Genomic DNA, 13,575 nt, shown 5'->3' on the forward strand with positions numbered 1-13,575 from the left:
CAGGTTTTTGACTTAAACACATTTCAGGTTGCTGAGAAAGAAACATCTCCGCATTCAGTGTGATTGGCCCCTTAACTCTAAGCTTTCACCGAAAAGTATCTGAATCATTTAACTTGCTGCAGGGGGCGCAGCACAGCCCCACTGACACCCAGCACTTCGCCGTGGATTCAGACGCACAGACTCCACTTCCGCAGGCGGAAGTACAGGCAGACCGTAAACGCACGGGGCAGCGGCGCGCAGGCCCCGCCCACACACGCCCCTCCTCCAAGGCCCCGCCCACAGCCCCCTCCTTCCAAGCGCCGCCTCCCAGAGCTCCCAGTTTCCTGCAGACCCGGAAGTAGATTTCCCAAATCAAAGGTCAGCTCCCAGTCACGGCCCCATCGCCCCGCCCTCCACATGCGCAGTCGGGACGCCGGGACGTAACAATCGGCGCACGCGCGTCCCCGCGGGGAGCTCCGTGGGGCCGCGAGACGCCCCGGGGTAGTTCTGCTGCCGGTTCTGTGGGCGCGTCAGTTTCCGCTTAAAATCGGTCCGAGCTGGTTTGCTCTCCGTTCTTTGTCTTCCTGTCTCCACGGGGTCTCCCCTGTACACCCTGCTTGGGGTCAAGTCCCCATGGGAGGGGGATTCTGCACCTCTTGCCCCCTGGAGGGCGGCTCCGGGTCGCCGCGCCCTCCCCCTGGCCCGGGGCCCCGCAGACCGCGGTCACTCCCGAGACCCTCCCTCCGTCCCTGACCCGCGGTCCGCAAGCCCGCCCTTCCCTCCCCCTCAGGGAGGCCATGTCAGTGCGGGGATTCCACCAGAGGCTCCCGTGACGCCGGGTCCTGTGTCCACATCCCGTCCCGGGGTTTCACATCGCGACGCCCCGGGGGAAGGTGTGTTCCTCCCGGGCGGGGCGTCCTCACTCTGTTCCCTGACTGTGGAGGGAGGGGCGGGGGAGGAGGGGGAGGGAGGGGCGGGGCTGGTGGGGGAGAGAGGGTAAAACTGGGGACAGAAGGGGGTTCCAGTGTTTGCTCAGACTTACGTTTAGTGCAAAGGATTCCACTGCAAACCATTCCAGTGCAAACCATTCACTGTTAAATATGTTTCCTGTAATTTTCTGGATTAAAAACACTCTCCCCATCATTTGGCATGATTTTTAAATGTTTTCGAAAGTCAAACTATCGTATAAAACGAAAAAGGTTCAGGTGTTGAATCACCTTTTCATTATTGGATTAAGTTCCAGTTTATGATGATTTATTATTATGTAACCATACCACTGATGGCCAAATGGCTTAAATAGCTAACTGGGTAAAACTGTATATACTGTAAAGCATTCTTCCATTCCTTATAAATTATGTTGTTAATGCTATTTTGCACCCATTGCTGTTTTCATTTTGATGGAATAGTTAATGATTTGGTACCTACATTCCTAAGTAAGGCTGGTTATACATTGTCCTTTAGCTCCACCCACCTCTTCCAGATCCGTTTCAGAGTTTCATCCCTCTTTTCCCAAAGGGGCAATTAAGTGACTGAAGTCTGCGCCTGAGTAATGGCTCTCAATTCTGGGAAGACTGTAATCTACACTTACATATAAAAGTTAAATTTCCCTCTGCCTTATTTTAGGCATGGTATTTTCTAAAGGAAGTTCTCTTAAAGGGGGTTTGTTTTGCATCAGTCGGATTAGCCTCTGTGATCTTTTTTTTTCTCCCAAATGGAGCCCTTGGAGAGGCTTCACGCTCATGTCATGATGGAGGAAAAGGCAGGAACCCTGGCAGGGTCTTAAGACCTACTGATTAGGGACAGCTTCTGGGAGAGCAGGGCCTCAGGGGGACATGGAGGGGCACTGAGACTCCTGAAGGGTCAGAAAGAAGGGACATGTTTGTGAGGGAGAAGCGCTGAAGGCTGCTAGTGCAACTTGGGGAGGGGGATGTCCTTGTCTGAGAGGAAGTTAACATGCAGGTACCTGCAGTTGGGGACAAAGCTTTAGGGCAGCCAACACATCCTAGGTGACCTGGGGCAGGAGCCACGGGGCTTTGGCCTGGGAATGCAACAGGAAGTGAGTCAGGGAAGGGACAGAAATGGGAAGAGAGTGGGAGAAGGAGTGGATGCTGGGCTTACAAGGGGACCTGGGTCAGGGTGATTGGTGGGGCGTGGAAGGGGGAAGGCCAGATGGGACCTGGGCCTGGATGGGGAGCAGGGAAACTGGGGGTTACTGGTAGGAAGGTGACCTTCCCAGTTGCCCATGGGAGATCTAAGTACAGCATTAGATTGAGGAGGAGATGAGGGGAGCTGTGGGGAAAACCAGTGCAGAGGAACTGAGGCCAAGGACATGGGGATGAAGAGGCTTAGGGGGATGACGGGACAGAAGCTGGTCAGAGGAGAGAGACCAACTGAGGCATAAGTAGGGCCCCTGGAGGCAGGCTCCTGCTTTTATTTATTTATTTATTTTTTATTTTTTTATTTTTTTAAATTTTTTGTTTATTGCAGTAACATTGGTTTATAACATTGTAAAAATTTCAGGTGTACATCATTGTACTTCTATTTCTGCATAGATTACATCATGTTCACCAACAAAATACTAATTACAACCCATCACCACACACATGTACCCAATTATCCCTTTCACCCTCCTCCCTCCCCCCTTCCCCTCTGGTAACCACCAATCCAATCTCTGTCCCTATGTGTTTGTTTATTGTTGTTATTATCTACTCCTTAATGAAGGAAATCATACGGTATTTGACCTTCTCCCTCTGACTTATTTCACTTTGCATCATGCCCTCAATGTCCATCCATGTTGTCACAAATGGCTGGATTTCATCGTTTCTTATGGCTGAGTAGTATTCCATTGTGTATATATACCATAGCTTTTTTATCCATTCGTCCCTTGATGGGCACTTAGGTTGCTTCCAAGTCTTGGCTATCGTGAATTGCCAAGCCTTATTCAGGCTCCTGCTTTTAAAGGGCAGCAGGCAGTCCAGTGTCAGCGTGAGACCAGTGAATGTATATCTACTTGCAGGGACCCCCTTAATCATCCTCAGAAAATCATACCCTTCTTTCACAAAGAAAATCTTTTTAACATTTCATGATAAACACAAAAATGATTCCTAGGAACAGTATAATAAAAATAAATATGAGTAACCATGATAATGACCATAAAGACATAAATAATGCTAATAATGATGTTAATATTCAACAGAGTAGATGGAATTTAGCTTATCAGAGTCTAGAGGGCAGAGGTATAGGGACCCTCATCCCGTCCTGCCTTCCATAGATCACTCAACAGTTTTCAGCAGTTCAGTAGGTGACTGGTTGGGCAGGTTCCCTACAGGAAGGCAGGACCAAAGAGCTACACCATGGCCTCCCCCTGGGGCTCAGTGTCCTGTACTGCAGGGAACAGGGCTACTCCTGGACTCCATCAGCCCTCACAGCAGAGTTGCCTGGCTGCCCTCTTGTCTCCCATATTCCTGCATGGAGACATCTGTCTCCAAGAATCTAAAGTGGGGACATCTAGTCTCCCAGACTCTCAAGTGGGGACATCTGGTCTCCCAGAATCCCAAGTGGGGACATCTGGTCTCCACAACTCCCGTGTGCTGCCCATGCAAGCAGGAGCCACCTGGGCACCCGCCTCCTTGGAGGAAGTGGACCTTCAAAGGTTATTGGGGGCCAGCTGTGCTCTCCGTGCTTCCAGGACAGCTCCAGATGTCCCTGGACACCAGATGGATCTTTGAAATTCCTGGAGTTCCTTGGACATCTTTTGTGGGCGGTTCCCAGGCACCTAAATGGACTAGAAAAACCTTAGGAGACTCTGGCGGGAGGTGAATCCTTCTCCTGCCGTTAAATGAAGGATGGAGTAGATCCATAGTCTCCCAGGTGATTGAGAATAATTCTGGAGTGTCAGGAGGACCACAGCTGCCCCAAGGTTGTCTGGGCCCCTCCTTTCACATAGGAAATATTGTGGAGGAATCTGGTTCTTCAAGAGGCTCTCCTTGGCTTTGTGGGGCTCCACACATGCTTGTTAGGAACTCATGGGTGCTTGTCACCATTTCTGGAGGATCAGGTAGGGACTAGTATGCCCTCCCCAGTGTCCACTGCAAGCAGGAGGTGACCCCTGGCCCTCAGGGGACAGATAATCTATTAGTAATCTCTTTCTCTGAATGGGCACTAGATCGTACAGGGGCAGCCCCGGACCTGCTGTGTGTATGCTGTCAGTAGGAGACCCTCCCAGTCGTCCTCAGGAATTGGACACACCTCTGAAATAAAGAAAAATCTTTTCAGCGCTGTGCAATAATAAACCCAAAAGTTATTGGTGTAAAAGAAAAGAAAAACACTTATAATGACAACAGCATGAAGCACCACAAGATAACCGTGAGAGTTATACTGACGTAAATAGGAAAATTTTTAAGAATGTGAAAATGGAGATGGAGATTTGCATACAGGTTCCGCTAAGCATGTGAGGTATGACAGTGTACAGAGATGGAGACTCCTGGACTAGTTGGGAGAGTCCCGGCACTGCATCATGGTTGTGCTTCATGATGGATTAGAGGAACAGCGGGAGGGGAAAATATCACAAGCCCCAGGAGGGCATGGGTCATATGGGGGGTCTGCAAAACCTTCTTGGAGAGGAGCCCCGGGTGGAGGTGGAGGCACCAAGGTTTGTGGCCTGCCTTCCCCAGGACACTCAACAGGTGTCAGTAGTTTGACCAGATGGCTTCTTGGGCAAGGCTAGCTGAAAGGCAGGTGGATCTCCAAAGTGACAGCAGAACCTTCCCCCTAGCTCAGAGCTCCACCTGCCCAGCACATTATGCACAGAGCAACACATCATCACTCACTGTACAGCTGCCCTTCTGCCATCTAGTCATGCTGGGCTCCTGACTGGCCCCACTTCTTACTTCCCACACCTCCACCCAGGACCCTTGGAGGGCATCATCACCCCAGGCTGAGTGAAGGGATTGCGTGGCCCCAGAGTTGACATAGATAACATCGTGTTGGATAGGTTTGTCCTAGGAGTTCCTTTCTTTGGCTCACAGGCCTGCACATATGGTTTCTAGGACCATCAAAGTGCTTCTAATTTTTTCCAGATGGTCAAGATAGGAGAAGACACCTTCCTGAAGCCTCTGTAGCAAGCATGGCATGGTCCCTGCCCCACAGGGAACATGGAAATATCAGAAGATCAACTTCCAAAAGGACACCATGTGGTGCAGCATCACCCTGGGATTGGCTGTGTGTGTTTGTGTCTGTAGGTGAATCCTCCTCATCTTCATTGAATCAAACACCCTTCTTAACAGAGAATATCTATAGAATGCTGTATGCCAACAACCACAAAAATTATCAATGACAAGAATGATCATAATAAAAATGATGGATAGTAACGATCAAAATGACCATCATAATGATGTGAATACTAATCATTATACTATTGATATATTATCCTAAAAGATTTAAATTATATATAGATTCCTCTGAGTGTATGACAAAGTACCCAGATGGATTTTCATGGCGAAGCTTGAGTTGGCATCCTAGGATTGCACCATGAAATGTTTCCATGAGACAAACACCAGTGTCAGGAAGGGAAATGGTAAACAACCCACAGGAGATGATAGGGTCGTATGGGAACTCAAGTGTGTACCCCTCTTGAAGAAGAATGCCTGGTAGAGGAGGAGGGACTCTGGGTGGAGCCCTCCCTTCCACAAGATGCCAAACAGCATTCTGTGGTTCAGCCAGGTGGCTGCTTCGGTTGAGATCCCTGCAAATGGGCAAGTCTCTGAAACCACACGTGGCTCTCTCTCACGGGACTCAGAATCCTTGGTTGTGTGGAACATTAAGCTCCAGGCACTACATATGCCCTTAGAGCCCAGAAGCTCTTTTGATGTGTGGTGTTCCAGGATCTGTCAAGGTCAGGGATTCTTGGTTCCCTTATCTTCACCCAGGACAATGGGAGGGCTTAATCTTCCTTGCTTCCCAGCAAGAATGGGTTAAAATGGGACCAGGACAAGCAGATGCCCTACAATATCTCAGTTCCAATCTATAGGCCCAAGATGTCTGATACTTGTGGCATCCAGGACAAGCAGATGACAGAGGGGCAGCCAGACGCTTTGAAGTAACATAATGCTGGGTATTTTCTGTTCCTAATCAGCTGGGTTTGTGTACACCATCCGTGAAGCTGGATGCCTGACTTCAAGTCAGTAAGACCTGCAACATCCATGAGTGGTCCTAGCTCCTGAAAACTCATGTGTCTGATGAAATGCATGACTGTAACCAGAGTCCTTTTATTCTTAGACCTAATGCCAAGGCACCCATAGTTGGTGCAGGAGTCCCCATGTTTGCACATACCAACATCTAGTTTGCATTTCTCATCCCTTCTGCTATGTGTCTTTGGCTTCAGGGAACAAGTGTGTTGCATCATGTGAAGCTGGCACTCTGACTCAAAACAATCTCCATCACACCCAGGATGTGTACCTGTCATTGATGATGAGACTCTTTACTTTCTTTACCTTTTTCATAGGCTGAATATTATTTTGAATATTATAATTATTAGGATTAGCATCATTGGGTTGATTATCATCATTATTATCATTGATATGCACCAATATTTTTATCATTACATCCATTGTCTGTGTGGCTTATATTTGTGGTTATCATTATTCAACAATGAATAGAGTTTCTCTGTTTCTGAAGAGTGTCTGATTTACCGAAGATGTGTATGTAGGTTACCCAAGAGACAGACATAGACACTGCAGCTCAAAGACTCTCCCTCTATGGAAAAGAACCTATTAATCTGATGAGGTTTCTGAAAAGTTTCTTATCTCCTTGGATTCAGACGCCATTCCATGCAGTTTTCAAATTCAAATTCATGTGGAAAAACTGTTTTCTCCTCCACTAGACAGCCTCACAGGTTCAGCAGGGTCAGAGCTGTTTTATTTCGTTTGTCATCTTCATGACCCGTTTTTAACTAGATTCCAAGAAATGAGAACTGAATATGTTTGAACTAAGTATGAACAAGTCACTTATTTCGGCTTTCAGTGCCCATAGCCAAACCCAGCAAGTTTCCTTAGCTACTCACTGCCCCACACACATCAGGGACTGGGGTCTACTGCCTCTGGGATTTGAACCTCATGTAATAATTAACATTGGAAATGATGTATTTTATCCATCTCTTTCTCAGAATTCCTATGAAAATTAAAGAATCTGTACCCCACTGCCTAAAGTCACAACACTCTCTGTTATTGCTAATGTCCCCTTTCTCAGAGGGATAATCTGAGATGTCAACTTGGAATGGAGACTCACCTGAAATCCAGCTGTGCTCCTCCAGTCTCATTATTGACAAGCGGGTGCAGGAACAGCTCCCGTGGACATGATGCAGCTTCTAAGTTGCCTGCAGAAGGGTCAGAGGGGCAGTTTCCTTTTCTGTCACGCTTTTCTACTGTTTGAAGGTTATGTGACCTTGTTAAGGGGATCTCAATCAATCCATGTAGCACAGTGTGGAGAAGAAGTGAACACTGGGGGCTCCTTATCAGTTTCTCTGTCTTTAGAGGCATGAAGTTGACCTGACAGCAACCTCTCTGCTATACGAATGTAGAGTGTTTCAGTTGACTGTAATTCTTGAAGAGAATCTGCACGTTATTTGCCCTCCTCAGAGGCTGAGCATTATTTTCAATATTATAATGATTGGGATTAGCATCATTGGGTTGATGATCCTCATTGTTCTCAATGATATTCACCATTATTTTTATTATTTTACCTGTTGTCTTGATGGCTTATATGTCTGATTATGTTTTTTCCACAATGAATAGAGTTACTCTATTTCTGAAGAGTGTTTTATTGACTGAAGATGTGTATGCAGGTTCCCCAAGAGACAACGAAGACACTGCAGCTCCCAGACTGTCCCTCTAGGGAAAAGAACCTGTTGGTCTGATGGCGTTCCTGAAATATTGTTGTCGATCTGGCAGGCAGAGGCCATTGCGTGCCAGAAGGAAAGAACCAGGAGGTGTGTCCTTGGCGGCTTGAGCCTCTGGACAAATCTAGAGCTATGTCAGAGGCCCAGCAGTGGCTTGCAGCTGCGAGAAAGTCCCAGTGTGGGCGTCCTTAGCCAGCGGTAGCCACCACAGAGTTTTCAACTTCTGCTCAGGGACCAAAGAATGGCTCTTGATGACATAGAAAGGTAGCAAATGGTGGGCAGGAGCCCACAGAATTGTTTCCAATATATCCTGGGGGCATTGAAACTGCTCCTGCCTCCCTGGAAAGGCTGCAGAGGAAACTCTCCTCCCTTTGCAGAATGTTCCATTTCCATTCAAGTGCCCAGGAACTGCCATTGGCCAACATAATGGTGCAAGGATGGTTTCCTAATTGTTCCTGAGCAGCTGAAAATATACTAGGACACAATACCATTCTCCCACCAATTCGCGTATCTCCCTTCAATGTCCTTGCTCCCTCATCTCCTATATCCACATCTTCCTTTCTGGCACAGGATTTAGAGTCCGTAATTACCAAGGTAGAGCAGAGTTAATTCCAGTAATGTGTTAAGCTTCCGAGCTCAATGCCTCGCACTCAGGGCACCCTAACAAACGTGGGAGCACACAGTAGATGCTGAATCAATGTTGTTTGAAGGTAGGAACGCAGGATGTTTCCTGAAGGCTGCCCTGCTGAGACCCTGTTGCCTCCTCTACGCTTCTCTCAATGTCCTGAGTGTAAGCGAATAATTTAGGCTTTCAGGGAGAACATGGTGATCTTTCCTGAAACCCACTGTGCTTGTTTTGAGAGACTATGTTTGCCTGTCAGGGAATGTGTGTCCTGTGCTTGCTCTATCAGGCTTACTGCTACTAGAAGAGGGTCTGGAGGGATCAGCATCTATTTCCCCAGGGACCATGTGAGAAATGGAAACTAATGGGTCCTTGCTAGACTTTGAAACACATAATTTCCTAACGTTGAGCCCTGTACATCCATGAAATATCTATTTGCATGAAATTGTGAGAAGGATTATGAGCTACAGTGTTCTCAACTCTGGGTTGCCAATGAAATGACATAGGCCAAAAAGAGGGGACTGTGTCCTAGGTCCCAAGGAGACTGGACCACTTCAGAAGCTGTGGCAGGCTGGGGTATTGCCCAAATGTGCCATCTTGACTTTTCCCTTCTTTTTCGTGACCTTGTGCGTTCAACCAGCGCCTGCCCTCCTTGGAAGGCACAGAATGCTGCAGACTGGAAGAAGCACTCGCCAACGGATGACCTACAGGGAGGAAGGAGCAGTCCTCTGTTCTTCCTAAGGAAATGTTCCTTACCGAGGCATGGGAATTTTCTGGATCCTAGTCAGAGCTTTTCCCGAATGAGAAAATGGAGATCACAGGTGACTTAGGTGAAATCTTTGCTCACCACCTCCAGTGGATCTCAAACTTTGCTGCCCACTGGAATCTCGTGGGGAGATTTCCAAATCTCCCAGTGCCCAGGCCGCAATAAACACACCCTCGATTGCTATCTCTTGCAGTAGGCTTCAGGCACAGGTGTTTACTAACCACCCCGCCCTGAGTCCCATGTGGGCCACCTTGAGAATAATTCTGCAGGCACGCTTGTCTCACTGAAATCTGCCTGAGATTTCCTGGGACTCACTGTCAAAATGCATGTAATGGTGCCTTGGGGCTGAGTGTGCCTGAGAATCTGTGTTTCTAATAAGGCCTATGTCCTGCCAAACATTGCTTCACCCAGTCACTTTAACTTGGATGAGTCAAAGAAATTTTGAAAGTGGTCTGCATGCCTAGAAATCAAAAGTGCGTACCACAGGTCACCTTTGGGAGAATTTTATTAATAACAAAAGAACATTTTAAAACACAGCTTTCTAATGATATTTAAAAACCCAAAGGAACAGAGCCATGAGAATATCCGAAAATCAGGATTTCCACAGAAAAAACCCCACAGAGTCAAAATATCTCATCCCAGGTCAGGGAACTCTTTACAACTTGCCACGGACTATTTTGAGCCCTTTACCAATTTTCCCCAAATTCTGAAATCGGAGGAGAGATACAGATTAATTTCCTATGATATTTGAGTTGAGACCTTAGCCCTGCAATCGAACTCAGTAGTATCCAATGGATTTCAGTGTCAAACAACTTCCTAGTCCAGTTTGATTAGCGCCCTTTGAATCGTCACTTCTGCTTCCCTCATGAAAGAGGGCAGTGTTTGCCTGTGTGTGTCCACAAGCATCGTCTGGGCTTCCAGCATGTGTACCCAGAGCAGAGATGGGGAATGGCTGATTCCCAAGAAAAACCTTGCTTCTTGTGACTTCTCCTCCTCAGTCAACAGTCAGTTCCAGGTGTCCTGTGGCAGGAGGACGTGTCTTCCTTGGCAGGAGGTGTCTCCCTCCCAGTCACTCTCTTCAGAGGAAGAGGAAACCTGGAGGTCATTCCCCAGGACACTCAGTGGGACACGGGCACAGTGTCCCTCAGATGTCTCTAGTGTGGGAGGGCTCTGCCCGGGAGGGCTTGGCCTCTCAGCTGGAAGGCAGGAGGGAGCAGTCAGGAGTCTGGAGCTCCAGCAGCCATTGTCTAATCTCCTGAAGAGCATTCTGAGGGGCTGGCCTGGGACACAGTTCAGTGCAGGGCGATGGGCCACAGTGCAGGGCTGAGCGGTATTCAGGTGAGGTCTGTTGTGTGGAGGCGGCTGGTCAATGCTTTTCGCCTGGGCATGCATCTTTCTGGTCACCTGGCGTCCCGCAGTAGGTCTACGTCCAATTGTCCATGGTGAGGGCTGGGGAGTCTGGAAAACCCCCAGATGTGGTCTCTGAGTGCTCTTCTTAGAGGCCTGGAAGGGATTGAGTGTGGGTTTCTTTTTGAGGGTCTGCAAAGTCTGCACTGGGACCTGGGCAGGTCTCTTGCGTGGTGCCTTGATGCTGATTTTGGCCTCCCGGTCCACAGTAGGTCCAGCAGCCTGTGGGCTGGGATAGGATTTGACATCCAGATACATGGCTTGTGCCTGTGGGGTGAGGGTGTGGCCCAGGCCATGTGTCTTGGAGGGAGCCTGGGGATCATCCAGGGAGGAAAAACAGGGCTTCTTGTCCCTCAGCGGGACAATGAGGGTAGGATCCGGGGCAAAGTGCTTGAATTCTGTGTGAGGCGTGTCAGGGACAGGCACTTTCTGTCCATTCTGAATTCCAGGAGGTGAGAAGAGGCTCAGTTCAGGTCTTTGGATGGCAGACACAGCGGGTCCGCTGGACCTCATGTCAGGTGTCTTCGAAGGTGGCCTACGTATGAGACTGAGACCCAGGGCAGATTTCCTCTCACCTCTGTAGAAGGGTCTTGGCCTGTTTGCATGCTGGAAGACAACACAAAGACACACAAAGACTACATATTAGAACGTCCTCACCAAGGGAGAGAAATTAAAACTAACCCAATAAAATATGTGAAAACCAGAACTTGATGAGGGACTCAACCTCAGTGGTGGGCAGCATAAAACCAACTGCACCGTCACCTCGCCACGTGTTTGTGTCAGGTAGGAGAATTGAAAGGTTCTTACTAGTGTCTCTCGTGGAGGAAGTGCAAACGAGCTCTTTCCTAGATTTTTCTAGGGAATGTGCACAGCTCCTGCTGTTTTGGAGCCAGTTTGATGAGTAAGGAACAATTTGGGGGTGTGCACCACCATTGCAAAGCTATCTCTTACATCGAGGATGCCACCTTGTGGAAGCGTCTGATGAAACCGCTTCCACAGCCCCCACCTGCATCTTGGTGACAGACATGCAAGGAGTAGTGCCAAATCCTAAAGAGCAAGAATACCGAGATCTGGCAAGTACACGAACTGATCACATTGGTTGGCATGGAATTGAAGAGTTCCCTCACACAGAAGGGGGTTGAGGCAGATTGGGCTTCCCCCGAAGAGAACAAGAGGGGGGCCCAGGGGAGACTCACCCTCACGTCGTCACAGGACCCTGTCAATTCCTTCCAATTCGTCTGGGGACTCCCTTGAGCTCTCCTGGGAAATCTCTGCAGTAGAGCATTGCTGTGCTGCTCTTGTTGCCTGCAAACAAAAGCATGTCAAGTGGAAGGCACTCAATTTCCTGTAGCCAGTGGGGACAGATATTGCTGTGTCCCAGGCTCCTTCAGTGTTGTGTTTTGAGACAGGTCGTGAAGCCCTGGGCCTTTGCCTCACCTCAGATTATTCCCCCAACTGCAGAGAACCCTGCAGGTTTTCTCATGAAGTCCTTTCCTTTTTCTCCATTGCCTCTGTCCCTGTCCTGGGCAGAATTCTGAAATGTTCCCCACCCCCTTGAGTGAATCCCAAGGAGTTGAGTGAGCACCTGAGTGTGGACCCTGGAGGAGAGTGAGCTCCTATCTCGTTCTCTCCACCCCCCTGTCCTGGCCTGGAGGTGGCTGTGCACACTGTGTGGAGCTGGGGAGACACGTGAGTCTCCTTGGATTTCAGCCCAAAGATTGGTTACAAGCTCCCAGGTTCCTCACCTTTGTCTTTGCTGCTTCTCTCTCTCTGGCTTCTGCAAGATCCGTGGGTTTGGCTGCACCTGCAGATTCCCCGGTTTCACGTTCTCCTTGCAACTACTGGAGCCCAAGGGCAGGGGGGCTATGGCCCCTTGCCAACGCTTCATGGGGCACCTGATGCTTCTTCTGTTGTGCCCAAAGGCTCCGCAGTCCTTGCACTTCACCTGTGGGTGGAGGAAGAAATGGTCTCTGAGTCAGCGGGAATCACAAGCACTTTTCCACAGTGAATAGAAGGACAGAGTTTGAGAGGTGAATATTGGTTTTGGAGAGGAGAAGGACATATAGCAGTAGCTGTCAGCACACTGAGCATATTAGGGTGCCTTCCAAAAGCTTCTGCTAGGGATGGACAGTGGAGGAAGGATTGGAGCTCTCAAGGTGAGCAGATGAGTCATAAGTGAAGAGTGAGGCAAAATCCAAGCTAGACACGACAGCAAAGAGGAAGTGAGGTTGTTCCTCCAGGACTGTGAATGGGTCTGTGCCTGGTGATGTGGTCTCAAGGCAAGAAATCGTCACATGGGAAAGGACAAGGGCGTGCTGGCCACAGAAGTGGCCATGTTCAAACCCTGTCTCTGGATTCCATGCACATCCCTGGTGCCCCACAGACCCAAGCCTCCACGCTTACCCTGGGATCCTCCTCCTCTGGTGGGGGAGCCTTCTTTGCCGCCGGTCCCTTCACTTGCTTCTTGCCGTTCTGGGCATTAGAGAGTCTGGAGGGCCCGTGCTGGGTGGAACAGCCCGCCATCTTCCTCACCTCCTTGGTTTGTCACCTCAGTGTTTCTGGGGACTTGATGTTCGGATTTCCTGAATCAAAAGCAGAAGAAAACTTTCAGATTGACACAGAGACTAAAGTCTCTCATGCACCTTCTTCTCCAAGTGGGGATGAAGGGACCTCGTGAGCACTCAGTCAAAACACATTTCTCACAAGGTAATGTCTCCCTCCCAGATATTTGTCCTTCTCCCTGACTCCCTCGCCCGACAAAAGCGCGCTGCCCAAGACCAGACACGGGAGGCAGCCTTTGTCAATTTGCATTTCCATCCTTCAAAGAGTGATTTGAGAGACTTTGGTGAAGTCTATCACAATGCACTCTATTTGGACAAAGAAAGGCAAAATTTCCCCAGGTGTACA

General features: G+C 48.9%; 1 protein-coding gene across 1 annotated transcript; it reads right to left on the bottom strand.

The window, feature by feature from the left end:
• Positions 1-369: 369 nt before the first annotated feature.
• Positions 370-13,191, bottom strand: LOC147913301 (protein FAM90A26-like). The gene is made up of 6 exons (XM_087418241.1): positions 13,072-13,191; positions 12,414-12,613; positions 11,865-11,973; positions 10,542-11,274; positions 7,264-7,351; positions 370-592 (listed from the first exon to the last, which is right to left on the bottom strand). The coding sequence occupies exons 1-6, from the start codon at positions 13,189-13,191 to the stop codon at positions 370-372; spliced, it is 1,473 nt and encodes a 490-aa protein (XP_087274367.1).
• Positions 13,192-13,575: the final 384 nt, after the last annotated feature.

Source organism: Ceratotherium simum, chromosome 28 (assembly GCF_057802395.1).
Source record: "Ceratotherium simum simum isolate JZ-2026a chromosome 28, ASM5780239v1, whole genome shotgun sequence".
In the NCBI taxonomy this organism is placed as follows: domain Eukaryota; kingdom Metazoa; phylum Chordata; class Mammalia; order Perissodactyla; family Rhinocerotidae; genus Ceratotherium; species Ceratotherium simum.

Coding starts and splice junctions, on each gene's coding strand:
- LOC147913301 (XM_087418241.1), bottom strand. CDS start 13,191: ATGGCGGGCTGTTCCACCCAGCACGGGCCCTCCAGACTCTCTAATGCC. Junction 11,974..12,413: donor GAGAAGCAGCAAAGACAAAG/GTGAGGAACCTG, acceptor TTTTGTTTGCAG/GCAACAAGAGCAGCACAGCA. Junction 593..7,263: donor GGAGCACAGCTGGATTTCAG/GTGAGTCTCCAT, acceptor GACCCCAAGCAG/GGTGTACAGGGGAGACCCCG.